This window comes from Danio rerio, chromosome 9 (assembly GCF_049306965.1).
Source record: "Danio rerio strain Tuebingen ecotype United States chromosome 9, GRCz12tu, whole genome shotgun sequence".
Classification (NCBI taxonomy): Eukaryota; Metazoa; Chordata; class Actinopteri; order Cypriniformes; family Danionidae; genus Danio; species Danio rerio.
In genome coordinates, this window is record NC_133184.1 from 36,325,001 (window position 1) to 36,344,456 (window position 19,456).

The following is a 19,456-nucleotide window of genomic DNA, read 5'->3' on the forward strand; positions in this document are numbered from 1 at the left end:
TTTCAGTATGATAGCAGGATGAGGATACTACATAAAAACTTGTCTGTATTCATGCTAAATGGGTCTGCCATGTCCGAATGACATACAATATGAACAAAACAAAGTTAAAAATGTATAATTAAAGGATGAACCTAACAGTTGGTTCTTCATATTTGAGAGGGGTCTGGCTTCAGACCTGGTGCAGTGCAATCAGAGCTGCATCCAATGGTTTTTAATGCGCTCACCTAACCCCACCCCTAACCCTACCCATCACAGTGACGTCACTCACTTCACTGAGTGCATTGTGTCTGACATTGCATGGCTGAGTGATGCAATCTCAGCTTGCATCATAAAGGCTGCATCCAGATACTATTGTCATATTTTGCCCAATATAAGTTAGCAACCCCGAATTTGTTAGAAAAGAGGAAATATCACTGTTAACTGTGGTAATATACAGTTTTTGCAAGTTATACATCCATTTCTTTAATATATTTTCAACTAATTTTATTTTTATAAAATTGCATTAAGGACCACACAGTAAAAATTCTGCGATGTCAATAGTAAAACCAGTAAAAATACAAAATCTGACACTAAGACTAAATTTCCTCTATATTTGCTTAATATAGTAATTTTCTTAATTCCTAAAACTTGCAATCGGTTTCCTGGAATTCCCTGCATGGCACTTCACCTTTAACGTTTTTGATGACATTGCTATGGTTTTTAAGTTTTTCTTCCCTTCGGCGATGTACAGTACATTAGAGTTTTATGTTACATCTAATGTTATTTTGTAATGGTGAAAAACTAGCAACTACAGTGAAAAATTATTTGTAAAATTATTGCAAACAATTTATTTGGGCTGAATTTAAACAAACAAATGAATTTTTGTAACGTTCAACTTAATTTATTTAAACTCAGCCCAAATAGTTTGCAACCACTTACCTTAAAAAATGAGTAAATACAATTAATCATCTTTTACAGTGTAAGCTGCCATTTTATCATTGTAAATTTTATACATTTGTGCAACTCTCAATGAAACAATATTTTTTGAAATTTTATATTGAAACTTTAATTTGACTGGCTTGGTCATTTGAATTACTGTAAATTACCATGAGCTGCCACTAATTTTTTATTATTTCACAAATGTATTGCAATTAATATAATTTTTATACAATATATTGTTTCGAACCAATAAAAATTTAGATAAGTCACTTTGTAAAAGTGTAGTTACACTTTCAACATCAGACGTTGACAGAGCTAAGACCAAAATTCTTAATTCATTCATTTTCATTTGGGCTTAGTCCTTTTATCAATCTGGGGTCGCCACAGTGGAATGAGCCACCAACTTATCCAGCATATAACCAGAGCACACGGAGGAAACCCACGTGAACACGGGGAGAACATGCAAACTCCACACAGAAATGCCAACTGACCCAACGAGGCTCAAACCAGTGACCTTCTTACTGTAAGGCGATCGTGCTACCCACTCACCACCGTGATGCCCAAGATCAAAATCCCATAATGCAATCCAAAAGTACAAATAAACAAAAATCGCAAGCTACGGGCAACTGATAATAAACCAATATTTGTACTGTATATATTATGCTGAATGAAATTACATTATAATCTTCTTCAGCATGTCACTCTATAATGATAGATGGAGATTTACACAATTTTTTTCGATTTTTTAAATTTTTAATTAGATGTTTTTTCTTTGACTAAGAGCAGAACTCAATCCACGTGTCTGGTGTTACGAAATCTTATTCTGCGTTAGATAACTAAAATCTAACAGAAATATACAATTTAATTTAGTTTTGAATGGTTAGTGGTGGTTGTGTGCTAATCTAGCCATTATAACCACACTGTTTACCAATACAACATGACTAAAAAGATTTCTTTACTGTACCTAGTCTTAATGATTATGCACCAGCAGCAGAGACAGCTTTCGTTCCCCATCATCATGATCAATCCAACATCTCCAAACTTCCACAAACAGCCGAGCTTTCTCAGATGACAGTCAGCATGGTGCTTATCTGTGAATGGGAGGATGAAATGCCACATTGTGCATCTTTCATAAATTCTTTTTCATAGTATTGATTTGAGCTTATTGTGCTGAGGCATTTTATTTCCCATGGGCCCCAAGCTATTAACTCTGATATGATCAGGAAAGATCCTCTTACTCAAATTCCCCTGTCACATCTCGGCTGGCAAGCTACACGCAATGCTTGACCTCCGACAGATACAACATGGTCCTTGCCATGTAGATCATGGTTTAACATGCAGGACTCATTACACTCACTCCAAGATCTACTGCGTGGTTTATTGAGTCTGTATCCTGACTGCAGTGTGTCTAGCAATATTCTAATATTCAATGCTAGCATATACGGATTACATGTTTCTTCTATTGATAATATTCAAATGCAAATTTACTCTTAAAATAAGGTTCTATATTGGCTGTAGTTAGATGAAGACCTTTACACATCAATTGAATCCATCCATTCCACAAAAAAGGTATTTTATAAAGGAAAATGGTTCTTTAGATTATTAAAATGTTTAAAAAAAATAAATGAATAAATAATCCCAAATTTTCAATTTGCTTTTCAGTGTAATTAAAGAAGAATTTGGAGATTCATGAAATGCAAATCAATGGTTGTCATTAATTTGAGAGTTAATAAAACAAATATAGGTAAAACATAATTAATACTAGTTAAGTCCAGAATCGATCATGTAATCGGAAATGGGCCCGATCACATGCTTTATGACTCAGAATTGGACGTTACCTCCTGATTAGGACTCGAATATATAAGTATGTTATAAATATTCTCATTGTTTTTTAAGACATTATGCGGTGGCACAGAGTTACACCCATTTCTTGACTTCACACAGAAACAGCAACACATGTGGCATGACCACACTTTGCTACTGAGACGTTATTGGTTAAATGCCGGCAAAGTGGAACACGGAAGCAGCTTGAAGCGAAAAGTGCGAGTATGTCTGCCGTCTGGAGGTATTATAAAGTTGATGATGACAACGTTGCCATAGTTAACGATATGTATTTGAGATAAAATATTTTAAGTTGAGGTGCTATTTGTTTTTATATCCGATTTTTTTTATATTTACTATTGCACTAAAGTCCAAAAGTGAAGAATTTATGTTATTTATTACTTGATTTTTCAATCTATTGTACCTCACAGAAGTGCTCTGTTTGTTAACAGAGTTGCTGAATGTTAAAATAAGGTGAATTAAATAATAAATAAGTAACATCTTTGATCTATTTCTTTGCTCTTATTTATTCTTTTTTTATGTATTAGGTATCGGATCGGGTTTTGGTATTGGTAGACTCTCAAAATAAAATAACTCACACTATAGGACTCGAGGGCAAAAAACTCTGATTGGGACATTCCTAATTAATACACATGGAGCATCTCAATAATACATTGTTATCTTAATAAGGCAAAAAGAACCAACAATCAGTATGTGCAAAAACATTTACAACATTATTATCTTTCATAAGACCTTAATACAGTATATCCTATTTTGTATTTGTTCTATGCTTATTTTTTACTCTCAATGTGTCTTTAGCCATTGACTTGCATTTGATAAATAATCATTAGCTAAAGATCTTTTAAATGTTCTTTTGAAGAAAAAAAGACACTGACATTTCAGATAGCCTGAGGCTGAGTAAATTAACAGGCTATTTTTATTTTGGGGTGAACTATCCCTTTAAGGCTTATCATTAAGAATATATGAATATTACCAGAGATCATGGTTCATAATCACATTACTTGCAAGCCTACGTTTTTTTCTCTTCAATATAATGTCAAAATATTAAAAGCCTTTTACATTTTTTATGTAGAAAGATTTACAAGCATTACTGTCTTTCCTTACAGAATTTTGCCCATGTATCCAGCTGTCCATATACAGTAAACTTCAATCTCTAAAGTAAACTGTAACTCACTCCCTTAGTCTGCTAGCAAAAGCTGCTGCCTGATCTGGATTGAAATCTCCAGAAATCCTCACATGTTTCAGCTCTGCTCTGTCACCAGCTTCAGGGGTGATGTTAGAATCAAATCTAAAACATCGTCTCCGACCAACAATGCAACCAATTGTTCGGCTCTGTTATCAGCAGACCACGATAAAAACGTACACCTCAACCTGGCTGCTACAATCAGCTGTATCCAGAATAAAAAGCCAGGAAGAGCTTGTTCGAGGTGGGATTGGAGAGGTGGAGGGCTCGGGGCGGTAGGTTTGTCAGAGTACTCTGTGGATTATTATGTTTGAAGGATAAAGTCAATTTAATACCATCAGCCTATGGGAAGAAAGCAGCAGAGGGAAAAGGAGGAGAAAAATGTGGGCTTATGCTTCAGGGTTTCAACACTCAGGACCTTTGGCTTTTAGCCATAATTTTGTTGATAATCAATTTTTGTACTTGTCTTGCTTCAGCAGTTTCAAACACACACACAAAATCCACCAGACCAAAATAAAAGCTGAGAAATTTAATTCAGGACCTCCATGTCACAGATCCGAGGTATAATTAGAGCTCATTTGTATAGGAAATAAAGACAGTACAGTACAAAGAGATTTCAAGAGAACGATGAAAGAGAATTAACAAATATAAATGCACATTTTTAACCTCATATATCTATTTTTCTGAGGTTAAATGCAAACTACAGCAAGAGTAACAAGAGACAGGAGGAAGCCTGTTAGGGTTAACTATGCCTCATTATCTTCCCTACATGCATGCCTGTGCATAACACTCAAAACTGTCTGCCACCGGGGGTCGACCATTGCACTTAATTGGGGGTTTAAACCCTGAAGTAATCAGCACGGCTCAAAACAACACCAAATATCCACCATTTTAAATATGAATTTAGAACACATTGGTCTCGTGAACATAAGGGATTAATCTGAGTGAATGAGCAAGTTCAAACGCTGTTATGGCATTTGTCAGAGTAAGCCTGGACTTCCCGCAGAAAGGTCTTGGGTCTCCTTTCCCCTCCACTTTATTAACAAGCTGCCTAACCCTTGTAAGAATGAGTGCTGCTTGAAGAATCACGGCACACATATTGCTCAGCTGAAAGCAGAGACTGATTCACTGGCGGAATGATTAAATGGCCTGCTGCCAATTCAGACACAAATTTTACATCACAGCTCTTAGTTTTAAAGGGCCACGTGGTCCGGGCCTCTCTCAAAATGCCATCAAACTTAATAAAGCTGTTTATTTGCTAATAATGTGCCAAAAGCTAATCAAAGCTAGGAGAGGAGGATGAACTTTACCATCACACAATTACAAGCAGTAAGGCATAATTTCATTTAGCTTTTGCATAACTGGAAGCAGGATCCTGCCTGCTGTCTCTGCAGCCTGATTAAGGGGATGCAAATAATTCAGAGCAATTATTTCTTAAAGTGGCAGTATGCAGCCACCTGCCTGCTTGTGATGTTAACTGAATATGACAAAATAAGAATACAAGTAGCGTCGCAGGATGCAGTCTGACAATGAAAGAATCATTTACACCCGCCAATCCAGATATTTTGTGCTCATTTACAAAGATGTGTTATATACGCGTTTGTTTTTCGGCTAAGACAATGATTTCATAAATTTTCATGCGCATTGCCCGTGGCTACAGATGTAAAATTGTTATCGACATTTCACTTGACGATTTATTTATTTCTTTACAACCCAGATACAGACCGCAATCCATCAACCTGTCCGACCTTAATTCGGTCACTTCCAGTCAAACCTTTTAGAGCCTAATTGTGATTTAATTGTGTCTGCTCACCCCTTAAAGTCACATCCGAAAATATGTGCAAAAATATATGTAAAGAATATATAAAATTATAATGAATTATGTAGCTACAAGTATACTTAGCCAAATGGTAGGTTATAATTTTTTTAATTGATTCAAATGTCGGCTATATACGGATGTAATAAGACAGAGTAAATTTATTCGTTTGCTCTTTTAGAAACTATTTATTTATTCATGTCGTTCATTCTGCTATTGTTATGGGGTAGTTGTATTATTGCACTATATAAAATGTTTATATTTTGTTTTTAAAAAAAAAGCGTATAAATGTTTTTCTACGTGGCCAATAAAGTTCATCCAAACACAAGCGGCACCATATAGCCTGCGTTTTCCGACTGAATTGCCAAAATCAGGGAGGGAGAGAGAGAGAGAGAGAGAGAGAGAGAGAGAGAGAGAGAGAGAGAGAGGGAGAGAGAGAGAGAGAAAATATAATCCCTGAGCCCTTAAGAATTATCTGCTACTAAACTTCAGCGACACTACCGAGGCAGAACATCCTAACGATTGTCCATTTAACTGCGTGTGTATAGCCTTTATGCATCGATCCCATGGAGCATGTTGTTGGCTGTACCATCTACAGACTCATTTTAAAACATCTGCACCAGCCACTTTGAAGTTCTGCAAACCGTAAAAGCAAGCAGTCTATTTTTTTTTCTTTCAAAAAGGTCTGCTAGAAGGTATCACAGCAGAAACGCTAAAAATATTAAGGCCTACCCATGTGCTCTAAGCTATAATAAAAACAACTGAGAAAAGAGTAATCCAACTTCATAAGCAGCGGTGTTTCAGCTTACTCTTGGAATCTCCCGGTATCAAAGGTGCACCTGACACACTTTATCCTTCCCTTGACGTGACCCTTTAAACGAGTTTCCATCCAGCACTACTGCGTAAATATAGCCAGGGTTCTTTTTCAAAAATGAAAGTGACTAGATGAGGATAGAAATTATGTTCATATAATAATAATAATAATAATAATAATAATAATAATAATAATAATAATAAATACAGTAACAATAATAATCTCAAATTAAAAAACACGTTTAGAAAAAACAGTGTTTTCTTTAAATAGAAACTACAATTAGTCAACGTAACCCACATGGTCCTACGTCTGTGTTGAAGAAATAGTCAAACGCGTGACAGCAGTTTTTAAATGAGGATGGATTTAATAAATAAAGCGCTATCAAACACGTCATCTGTGAGGTTTACATGAGCGATTTCACACCACGGTGCTCAATATTCACAGGGGATCATAACATCCTTTTGATTCTGCCCTTTTTATTCTCGCCCTGCACTGATCCTTGCATGCGATAATATCATAGCACCATATCCGAGTGTCTTATGCATTTTTAAAATAACTACACTAGAAATAAACGCTCATGATTATGACACTGGTGGTTTGATCGATGTTAAAGATTTTAATTTTTTTTTTAAATTGCATATAAAAATGAATTAATAAATATTCTGAAACAATGATTTAGAAATAAAAATAGAAACATATAAAGCACTCCATATATTTTGTAAATTAGGCTATATTTTTTTAATCAGTGGTAGCCTACTGTAGTGACTTGAGTCAACAATTTTGAGGATACACAATTACACTGAAACAATTGTTTCAAAGGCGCCTGATCTATTTATGCTTCAATCACAACAGAAGCTTTTTAAAACATTTTATTTTCAATGAAATAAATCAATATATATGTAGATATGCTAGTTATATTTGGACAACTGCGTATTAAAATTGTTGCCTATAACTTAAATGTTCATGTGAGACGCAAATACAACTACATAAACTAAAACGGTCAGTTTACAACATCATCTTCTTGAGATGATAATTAATAATACGCTATACATATGCCTAATAGAGCAATCAAAATATGATATGAAAATATTAATAAAACATGTTTAATAATATATTCTACATTTAATAAAATATATTTCATTTATTTTCTCGATTTAGCCCAGCTACCGGCAAACTAGCACAATAAAACACTCCAAAATAATGACTGGCTATGAAAATATCGTAAAGTTGTCCACTTATTGACGATCCCGTGCAAGTAACCACTGTCGATTTTCTCTTGATTAGTCGCTCTAACCTCCATCGGCAAATTCTCGAAAGCCTTCGTCCGATGTTAACGTCAATATAGGAAAATGAACTGATAATGCCATCCTGCAATATTCATATCCTCTAATTGCGTCAGTGAAATTATCACAGAATTAATTAAACACGGTTCCCATTTCCAATTGACCACACGGCACTGTAGGAATCCTAATTAATTATAATTAAATTAAGGGGACTCCATCCAGTGCGGCATTGATTTGAGGAAAAGCCGCTGAAAGTTGAATTCAGAAGCGCTTGTAATGACTCCAGACATGATGGCGATGGGGGCCGGGCTGAGGTGGCCGTGTATAAATAGTGTGATCTGAAAAACACAGACATAACAGCAGGAGTGATCTAAACCCTTCTCCACGCAAACATTTCGCCGAATCCACAGTTGAGCAGATAAAAGATTCGCGTTAGATTCATTTTTAAAGTGGATTTCTGTAATCAGCCATGGAAGAACTCACGGCGTTCGTGTCGAAATCCTTCGATCAGAAAACCAAGGAGAGCAGCAAAGAGAGCATCACGTACAGGGAAGTTTTGGAGAGTGGTTTAGCCCGAGCCAGAGAGCTGGGAAACTCGGAGACCAACCTTCAGGAGATTACTGAAACAAACAACAACCATTGTCCGGTACATCTTTACAAGGAGCACGTAGAGCTGGAAAAGGAGAAATTAAAGGAGTTTAGCGTGACAAGGGCTTCTGACGGTGAGTTTCTTCTGCACGCTGTGATAATGTGTTGCGCCGCGCCGGAGACGAGTTTGCAATTAGATCTTCCCGCGAATGCGTTTGACGGTGTTGAAAAATCGACTAAATCTAAACGACTGCATATTAAGATCATTTTCAAGACCATTAAGAGGTTTTCGTTCGTCTATAGAGGCTAACTAGCATGCGAGTGCAGACATCCAAGCTGCATTCAGCTGATGCAATGAGCACTTGTTCCATGATGTGTGCACCGCGTACTGAATTGTTTTTATTTGTAAAAGACAAGAAATACACATAATGCAATCTTAAGAAAGGACATCACACTAAAAGTTTAATAGTTTGTAATTACATTTTACTTGTTAAAATATAAACAACAGGCCTCTGTCTTGTCAAAATTGAAAACACGATCTATCAATGTATTTATTAGGCTACTTGGCGGTCTTTAAATTGCCAGGGAATCACTAAATATAATTATTTTGTTTTTGTGCAAACAGTGTAAATATGGAGTAAAATGGCTGTCAGTTAACACAGAGCCTTACTGTGTGATCACAGTTTCAAAGAGAGATTTAATATTAAACGGGTTTACTTCAGAAACGGATGAAAGACGTTTAACCACAGTGATGGCAGGCCCATGACAGTTCTTTTTTGAAATACAACCTTTCCAATATTAATATTAATAATAGCCAAATATTAAAATTATAATACAATAATAATAATTATCATAATATTAATAACAAGCAAATCTAAATCCCAAACATATTCATTGCACACAAAACAACAAAAAACATTCTCAAAATGAATGAAAAAAATATTGAAGGTAGTTTGAAAGTTTAATTTAGTTTCCAAAGAAATGCGAGTTTATGCTAATATTCACTGAAAATTAAGGTTTGATTTCTTTGATATAAAACTCCTTGTAAATTAGACTACAAATATCTTCTAACATTTATAATTTAATTCTAGAATTACCCATTATTCAAAACTATGTGCAAAATAAATGTGATTAGATCCACAAAATATAATTTGCATTTAAAAAGGTTAATCGTTTCTTATTTCTTATAAGTTAGTTTTATTGCTAAAGCGTTTTTCACAATGTAGCCTATTGGTTCAAAGCAGCTCGTTCTTATAGTTAATGTCATATTTTCAATTTTATTGAATATCAAGTTTTTAGTAGTGTTCTATGTTGACATCTCGCAGCTATTAATTAGATTTATTTAGTTACCGAATGTGTTTAAAGTGCACGTCTGATCCGTCATCTGGATGCTTTTGAAAAACTCGTGCACCCTAATAAATGAACGCTTTAAATGAAACACTTTGTTGATGTGTTTATGTTGTATTTTCACAGGAATTTATGACTGCAAAGACAAGAAGGAGGATGTGAAATCAGAGGACGAGGACGCACAGAGTAAACTGAAGCAGAGACGGAGCAGGACAAATTTTACCTTAGAGCAGCTGAATGAACTGGAGCGCTTGTTTGATGAGACGCATTACCCAGACGCCTTCATGCGGGAGGAGTTGAGTCAGAGACTGGGGCTGTCTGAGGCCCGCGTGCAGGTAAGCTCCCATTCTTCCATGCGTTACATTATTATTGCTGTTATTGTTATTATTACACATCAATATTAAATATTAAAATTATTCCTGATTTGGAATATACAAATTGTTCATTCTTAAAACACTTTATGAATAGGCCAGATCAACAAAAATACTAATACTAAATATGACATTTTACTTATTAAATAAGTAAAATATTAATTATATGAAAACAGAAGACAGCGTGCAGATAAATGTTTAAACAAATGCATGAATGCAAATTACCTGTATTCCAAATGGAGGCTGTTTCATTTTTCATCGTTTTTTTAAGTAGCATACGATAATTTCAATTAGGTCTGTGTGTGAAAATATGTTTTTGTTTTTTCGATGCATAAATATATTGTTGTGAAAATCGGTTCATTGCTTTTATTATTTTTCTTAAATAAGCAAGCAATAGAAATAAGTATATTATAATAGCGCTGTTGTGTTGTGTATTTATACGCCTGGAGGAATTTATAACGCTGAGAACGACGTAAAACTAAAGTGTTTTTATTAACAGTTCAAGGAGTAAAAAATAAATACAATCCCTCTTGTGAAGACGTGTTTGCTATCGAAAAGGAAGTGGCAAGGGAAAACTAATAAAATAAATAATGGGAAGCGTGATCGCTAGGCCTTCATTCCTCCTACACGTTTGCTTAAAGCAGGCTGGATTAAATGTGTATATCATACCATGCGCCTGAGATGTTTAACATTTGGAGACAGTTGTTGTTGTTGTATTCACTCATACACAAAGCATTTCTGTTATCTCTCGATTTATGCGGGTTGAGTTTCAGCGGTGGGTGTGGATGTGAAATAGCCTTTTAGTTCCTGCAGCAGCAGCTATATTCAAAGGAAAACTTGCTTATGTGCTGCAGAAAGATCTAACCACATCATTAAAATTAATGAAGAGATTGAACCGCTGCTGCAGGGGATACCTTCTTATGTCACTCACCTCATTTTCTCCAACCTTATCTTTGTAATATCTGCCATTGGCTTGATATACTGTTCCTATAAAAATGTATTAGGAATAATTCAATTCCGTCTTAACTCCTACAGTGACATAGCCCGTGTTACAAAATGTAATGGGAAAATAAGTAACATTGTTTGCCAGTGTGACAGCTTGCAAGCACGACATTTTTAATGTGTCAAGAGGCAGAGGCGAAATGAGATAAAAAAGAGAAAAGCAAAGAATGGGTCAGAGATGTGATTCGATGCAGCCACAAATTCATACCGCGTTTTTATGAATTTGTACATTTCACAGAATATTCAGAGTTTAACGCTGTGGAAGTAATAGAGTCTTGTTGATATGGACCTGCTACTATACTGTCCTATAGAAGCCCCCACGCCGACCAGCTGTCAAGAATCTAATTGAAAGTTATGAGACCTCAGTGAGGAGAAGGCAGTAATTCAATTACGACTAATATCTTTCGGTTTTTGGTGCAGGGCTAAATTAAATGTCATTATTCACTGTCTCTAATAAAAATCAAAAGGAAATCAGATTAGGGTATTTGTGAACCGCATCATTGAGTGGTCCTTAATGAAGAAATAACTGTCGAAACCAGTGTAGCTCACTTTTCCTATAGCATAGTTCTGGATAATTACAATCGATCAAAGATTGAAATATGATGCATTCGTTGTTGCCACACTTTCCGTTATAATTGTATTAAAATACAACATTAATAATTATAATAGCTGGATTGCATAATGCAAATCCTAATGTCTCAAAGAACAGGTTGACAGACCGCTTGCTTTTAAATTTTAATGAGCGAGCGTGAGAGCTGAAAATACAGCGCTAATAGCTTATTTAAATGAATTTTCTTAAAGAGATTAAATATGGGGAAATGTACAGTAAATTCTTATTATTCAAAATTATTATTTACAAATCTCCTTTTTATGTCATCATATCTGGCTATATATATATATATATATATATATATATATATATATATATATATATATATATATATATATATATATCCACGTGAAATAGTTAGCCAGTAATCGAGGCCTACATCTTCGTTTTATTTAGGCAATCATAAAAAGAAATAGAAAAAAAATGCATTAATTACAGACCTAGTTTAAGAAGAAAAAAAAAACAGAATTCATTTGTGCAGAAGATAAAGCAGTAATGTTGTTTTACGAGGAAGATTCATGCAACAATTAATAACAGAACTCGCTTTTGCAATGAAAGTGTTTCATAGCAAAATATGACCCACTATCAGGGGTAAATAAAACTATCTATTTTTTCTGTCGGCTGTAGGGGAAAATTGAAAAACATAAATAAATAAATAAATAAAAAACCTGCACATTCCTGTAATTTAATGTGTGAAATAAAATAAGGTCATGTTGGTGAACACAATAAAACAACCGTGTGTTTTATGTGTTTTAGGTATGGTTTCAAAACAGAAGAGCGAAATGCCGGAAACAGGAAAATCAAATGCACAAAGGTAAAACGCATAATTATTCGTTGAATTTGTGACCAAACTGTGTAATGATTTTTTAAAGATTATATGCATTTTTATTTAATCATTAATTAAATGCATTTTATTTATAATGGTGTATGACCCAAATCGGAGTATAACTGGTCTCTCGTGTGCCTTGGGCTCATGCAGGCGTACCAAAAATTGGACAAAACGCCATTGATATAAAACTATATATATTTTAAACTTGATGTAAATAGTGAAACCATCTACATTAGGTAAAACACAATGACTAACTTGATTATTTATTATTCTTTCTCATCCAGGCGTTATTCTGGGCACCGCGAGCCACCTGGACGCGTGCAGGGTCGCTCCTTACGTGAATATGGGCGCACTCAGAATGCCATTTCAACAGGTAGGAATAATTAAGCTTTTTTTCCCAAACATACTTTCAAATACTCTCAATTGCAAATGTGCCGTCCAGTCCACTACATAAACGTTCCACCATCCCAAAAATAGAGCCGAGAAATGTTTAGCTTTGACAAACAATCCGAGCTGACGCTGGGCGTCGCGCGAAAGGCTCGAACCTTTCACCTCCGGGGCCCGATGAGAGACGAATGAGATAAGAGGGACCGAGAGACATTTCATCTGGTGCTGAAGAACTGTCTGCATCACCCAGACGAGAGAGCAGCCATAATTAAGCTAATAGCACAGCGAGGGAAAGGCAGATAAAAGAGATTATGAAAGAGAGGAATAACGCACTGATGGTTATTGGCACTGAGCAGCATTGGCAGGGCCGAGGCGTGAGGACTGCATACTGAACACCACAAATGTCCACCACCTGTTGTTCTGACTGCCCCTGTAGTGAGGTTGCACAGTCCAATTTGACTGATTTGTGGAGACACCGGAGCAATGGGCTGCTTTAATTTTTATGAGTATTTTCGCACAGAGTTAATTAAAATAAACGCAAGTGCCAAGGATAGAGTCAGAAGGCCTGTGGTTAGAAATTGAAATGAGGAACTCAGATGAGAAGGGTTGCATTCATACCTGATTAATTTCCAAAAATAACAGACTACCAGGTCTGACATTATTTATCCTTCTTTCAAAGTAATGCTTCAAATTCACGTGAAAAAAAAAAGAAAGAGGCATTGGTAAAACATTCTTTCCCAGTGTCAAAAACTTGTGCAGCTTGTCAGATGTTGTATTTTAGTTGGACCGTAAAATGTAAAGCTTTGAAATATTTATGATCCCTGTGCAAAGAAAGATACATGAGAAGAATACTAAAAAAGAAAATAAAAAATAAGTCACTTTTTAAGCCAGGCGGATGTCTAATTTTCACCTCATCTTACTGAAATAATTGCTAAGAATCTGCAACCTGATATTTTATGCTGCCTGCTTACATCTTTTTTCCCTCTTTTCCCCCAGAGGAACTATGTGAATAAATATTTATATATGAGAATGAATATTTTGGGTGCGAAATTGTTTATTTATGCCATTGAATATATAATTAAGATTACATGATGTTGCAGCTTTTAAACACTGTATGGAGAGATTGGGTGTGGATCAAACTAATATGCTGAGATCTGCAACTGATGGAAGTTCTTTGACTATTAAGCTGTCTGAGCGCATTGCATAATTCAGCTAGAGATCAGATGGAAAGGAGTGACTGAAAAAAATGGGTGAAAGCAGATCCCCGCCGCTCCTTCAGCTGACCCAGCGGCCGCTGACTAACTCGCTGTTTGTTTTTGCTCGCCCCGCAGGTTCAGGCTCAGTTGCAGTTGGAGGGGGTCGGAACACACTCCCATCCTCACCTGCACCCACACCTCGCAGCCCACGCTCCATATCTGATGTTCCCTCCTCCGCCCTTTGGATTACCGATCGCGTCGCTGGCAGACTCGGCCTCTGCAGCGGCCGCCGTGGTTGCTGCTGCCAAGAGCAATAGCAAGAACTCCAGCATCGCTGACCTGCGACTCAAGGCAAGAAAACACGCCGAGGCGCTGGGACTCTGACCCCCATGGGCTTCTCTGCTGCTCTGAACTGATAATTGCTTCTAACACAAGACTAAGCCTGTGAAAAGGCCGTGACACTCACAGTTAAAACAAAACAAAATAAAAACAAAAAGGGGTGTAAGGGGAGAGAATGAGAGCGAGAAAAAAAAAGTCACAAAAAACCAGCTGCCAAAACAAACCACTTGTAGAGAAAGGTAATTAAATACCAATGAATCACCTTTTACTTTTCGCCCAACAGGCAGGACTTCTTGGAGGCCACTGGCTCAGCCCTTTCCAGGCACAGATCACAGCCCCAGGACCATACAAAAATGTCTGGATGTCTGTCTGAAAACCAGCGTTTTAGGAGAGAAGACTTTTTTTTAGGACAAAAATATAAAAAAGCAAAGAGGCAGACACACAGAGACACTAGAGGTTGCGCTTTCATGGAAAGACACTGAAACTTTGGAATCTCAAAAGAAAGAGACGGCCATATTTGCCTCCTACCACTGTGCCGCTGCCTAGTGCACGTGCTCAATTGAAGGATAGACCTATTGGGGCTGGCCTCCATTGTAACTGACATACATCTATGTTGATCACTGCCATGCTAACCCTCCACTACAGTTCATATCTAAAGCTGTTACTTGCATTTTTCTCCTTTTGTTTGTTTTGTTTTTGTTGTTCATTCTGCTGTGGACAAAGACTGGAAACAGCAATAACATCAATGGTACAATCGCCTGGTTTTTAGTGGAATTCTTATGATCCTTTCCGTTTTGGGAGGAAATGTTACGTTTCTGTTGTTTCCTTTCGGGCATGTGTATGGACTTTAGCTTTCATTCTCATATTTTTGTGCTCTCTTTTTATTACGTGATGTGTCCTGGAATAGAAGTGAACCTAGCTTTTGCACTTCAGGTCTAGCGTTAAGGTGTTTACAAATCCTTAACGCCAGATGTACTACTTTTATGTAAGGGGGAAACAAATTTGGCTTTTTGTTTCATGCCGTTTCGTTCAAAAAGGATAAAAAGTAACTGCAACTTTGTAATTTAACATTTTAAGAAACATCAGTTTAACTGAAATGCAATTATGTGCAGTTAAGTGCAATACTGTAAATATGGAAAAGCGTAATATAGCGGTTGATGTTTGCTAATTAAAAACGATGATTTTTAAGTTGTTGGGTTTTTGGCACTGATGTCGATGTGTTGAAAGTTCTTCGCCACAAACACATCTTCTAAAGCTGTGTAAAAGATCGTTTGCTAACTCGTTTGCAATGTGCCATAACTCCCCGAATATAGTTTTGTACACGTGCATTTAAAGAGATATTGAAAATTCATTTGACACTGTACAAAATATGCTCAAGGTTAATGGGTCATAAACAAGCCTGATTTTTAACACAACAATAAATCCACCAAAGAGGTAGAAGGTAGAATTATTTAATGCTCCGATATCATTTACAGTAACCTGCGTTAACAGTGTAACTACATCCATAGTCTCTCTAATTTTCCATATAAACAACAATGTACAAATATCTGTCAATTAACAGTTTTACACATTTTGTGTGTTTTTCTATTTATTTATGCTTTGGAGTTGCATTATGAGACCTTGATCAACTTTCCGTCATCAACTTTTAATGCTGAATTTTAAAAGATTGATATTTATTGACATTTTAAATCATTTTGAGTAATATATAGCCCAGTTAGGTGTTGTCAATTATGTCTAAATATAGTACAAAATGGTACAATATATTGTTTCAAACTATTAAAATGTCAATAAAAGTCACTTTGTTAAACTGCACAGTTGAATTTTCAACAGCTGGCAGAGTTGAGATAAAGATCCCATAATTGTAAATAAAAACAAAAACAACAGCAACCTGTAAATCACGAAATACTAAATCTGCTAATTAACAGATATTTTTTTTTTACAATGAAGAAGCTACAGTGTCCGAAACTACCGATTTGAATACAATAAGCTCAAGAATGACAAAAACAGTATTATTTCCATGACCGCACTATGAAACACATTGCCAGTTGGAATATCAATTGCCTTTGAACTACAGTAGTAGATCTTGGTCAGGTCTACCTCTAACAATAAACGCTACATTGTGGGCTTTTTTTGTTTTGTTATTGTTATTGTTCACCATTACAGTTGTTTAGGAATGTTTCTTTAATTGAAGTCATAGGTGCTTCTTATTTATTATTTTATCGGAAAGTTTATAAATGTTAAATAGTCGAATTTCAAGTGTACATATTTACATGGCTTTGCATTTATTTTTATATATTTTTTAAATGTTAACATTTGCAACAGTTTTACGCAAACGTGTGACTGCAGTACATTTGTTTGACTAAAATGTAGCGTGTTTGAGTTTACAAACATTTCAGGGATGGTGGATGAAACCGTAATACTTTGTGTTTTGATTTTCTTGATGCTCCAAGAAATTTGTTGTATCCCTTCATATTGCATATGCAAGCATGCCCAAACATGATTCACCATTGAGTTTTTTTTTCTGTTGTTTCACTAAAAAAAAAAAGAAATGTACATCTTGTACAAGTAATCTATCAATAAAAGTTATAAATATTTGTAATAGAGTTTGTAAAACTTTGTGGCCCTCTGAAATTTTATGAATAAAGGCTGCTCTGGTTCAGACATGCTCGTATATACACTCCAAACAAGTATTTTTGCTGCTTGTTCAAACTACTTATTTAAAATGAGCTGAAGCAACACAGTTCTGGAGGTTATTATATGGACGACTTAATTCAATTTAAGTTGTTTTATGTTCAATCAACTTAAAATTGTCAAATCCATTGAGATGAGCAAGATTATGATTATGGCAGGACTCTTTAAAGAGGAGCCACAATAAATTCTGAAAAGTAAAAAGTTATGATCATTAAAATGAAATTTGTTTTCTAAACGTATGTCTTTGCCGTCCAAATCAGTTTTCATTATTAGCATATGAAGTGCTACATGTATTTGTATCCTCCGTATGTCTAACATCAGTCACATCTGATTTAAGCAAGCCTTTTTTGGATGGCTTGTTGCATCTGGAGACCTAAATCCAGATGTGTGTACACAAAGTAATTAAGGCAGGCAACATAGTGGCTTTTGTCTAAATCGCACAGAGAAATTAGTTCAAATGGCGTCCTGTTGAGCAAGTACCCCCTAAAAGGTCGGAGCAGGTTTAATTTGTAGCTTAGCACTCATACATCAAGATGGAGTGATACAGGCAGAGGCTGATAGCTACACATTTAGGCACTGACCTCTGGCTTTGGTCTGCTGGATGAAGCAGAACATAACAGCATCCTTTTATGTGCGCTAATAATTGGCAAACGTAATGCCGCCATCAATCAACTCGCACCAAATCAAGGTTGCTTTTTCAACATGCGCAAAACACACAAAGGCATTTATATTGGCCACAAGTCACAAATAAAGACAAGTACGCCACCAATGAAAAGGCTTAATTAAAAAGTAAACCAAACTAAACTTTTTTTTAGTGAATCAAATGTTATTGCTTGCATTAAAAGTGACTGCAGTCATATGGGTGACGATACTGAAGCTGGCATGCTATAATTCTATAATATTACATTCTATATTGTAATATATTTCAGTAATCACAGTGCTGGCACATAAACAAATTCATTTTTATAAAATATTTCCCATTTTTGATATAAGGTAAAGACTGCTGCATCCAACAAGGCTTTATAAGTGAGTTTTAGGCCTTTTATGAAATGCTGAACTGTATCATATGGAAGACAATGAGATTATTTCAGATGAAAATATTTTTTCCTTTAAACCTGTTTCTGTTCAAATGAGAAGAACTCAAAAACTAGAAAAGACCACTTGAAAATTCTCAATTACTGAGGATTTATGATGTATATACTACCTGCTAAAAGTCTTGTTGCATATCCAAGATTTAGGAACACTAAATAATAACTTGACTTCTAGTTGATCAGTTGGTATCAGAAGTGGCTTATATGAAGGGCAAAGGCCTCTGGATTATGCTAATTTTACCAAAATAAAATATGATCATGCCTTGATTTTTAATTATTTAATTAGAACAGTAAGATCTGACATTGCTTAGACAAAAGTCTTGTCAGTTAACAGAAATAATGTACATTATAGAAAATAAAGTCATGGAGCAGTAGAAAAAATAATTAATATTGTGTTTGACTCCCATGAGCATGGGGGACTGCATCCATACAACTCTGCAATGACTCAAATAACTTCTTAATAAAGTCACCTGGAAAGGCAAAGAAAGTGTTCTTGCAGGACTCCCAGAGTTCATCAAGATTCTTTGGGCTCATCATCAATGGCCAATACTGGAGCACCTTGACCTTCTTTGCTTTTAGGAACTAGATGTGGAGGCTATCCTGCTGAAGAATTTGCCCACTCCTGTAGTTTGTAATGTGATGGGCAGCACAAATGTCTTGATATGAGGTATGTTGGCAGTTGATGTTGCCATCCAATCTGCTGATCTCTTGCACGCCTCCATACTGAATGTAACCCCAAACCAAGATTTTTCCTTCACCAAACTTGACTGATTTCTGTGAGAATCTTGGGTCCATGCAGGGTCCAATAGGTCTTCTGCGGTATTTGTAATGATTGTGATGCTGTTCAACAGATGATTCACTTGAAAAATCTACTTTCTACTTTTTCAAATGATCAATTAGAAGTCAAGTTATTATTTGTTGCTCTAATAACTGGGAAGACGAGACTTTTGTCAGGTGGTGTAGTTGTGTGTTTGCATAAAACATCTTTTTTATTGTTCAAAGTACTGATTACATTTCTTACAAAATAAAAATGTTGTTATTTAGATCATTTTTGGCATAAATTACACAGAAGTGCCAGGTTTTCAGACATATTTTAAACAATACAATGTCACTGTTTTACTGCAGAAGACAGAATCAATATTTTGTGGA

At 35.6% G+C, this 19,456-nt stretch overlaps 1 protein-coding gene across 3 annotated transcripts in view; it reads left to right on the plus strand.

Annotated features, from left to right (window-relative positions):
• The window catches only part of shox (shox homeobox), a 63,041-nt gene extending 45,917 nt beyond the window's left edge, over positions 1-17,124 (plus strand). The window contains exons 1-6 of one of the 3 annotated variants that reach the window (XM_005167854.6): positions 8,210-8,578; positions 9,918-10,126; positions 12,531-12,588; positions 12,888-12,976; positions 14,322-14,537; positions 14,809-17,124. In XM_005167854.6, coding sequence (XP_005167911.1) covers positions 8,326-8,578; positions 9,918-10,126; positions 12,531-12,588; positions 12,888-12,976; positions 14,322-14,537; positions 14,809-14,898 — 915 coding nt within the window. In that variant the 5' untranslated portion in view covers positions 8,210-8,325 and the 3' untranslated portion in view covers positions 14,899-17,124. Of the gene's footprint in view, positions 1-8,209; positions 8,579-9,917; positions 10,127-12,530; positions 12,589-12,887; positions 12,977-14,321; positions 14,671-14,808 lie in introns of those variants that run through there. The other 2 variants (XM_073912212.1, NM_001126411.1) reach the window with 2 other exon arrangements.
• The last annotated feature ends 2,332 nt before the right edge of the window (positions 17,125-19,456 follow it).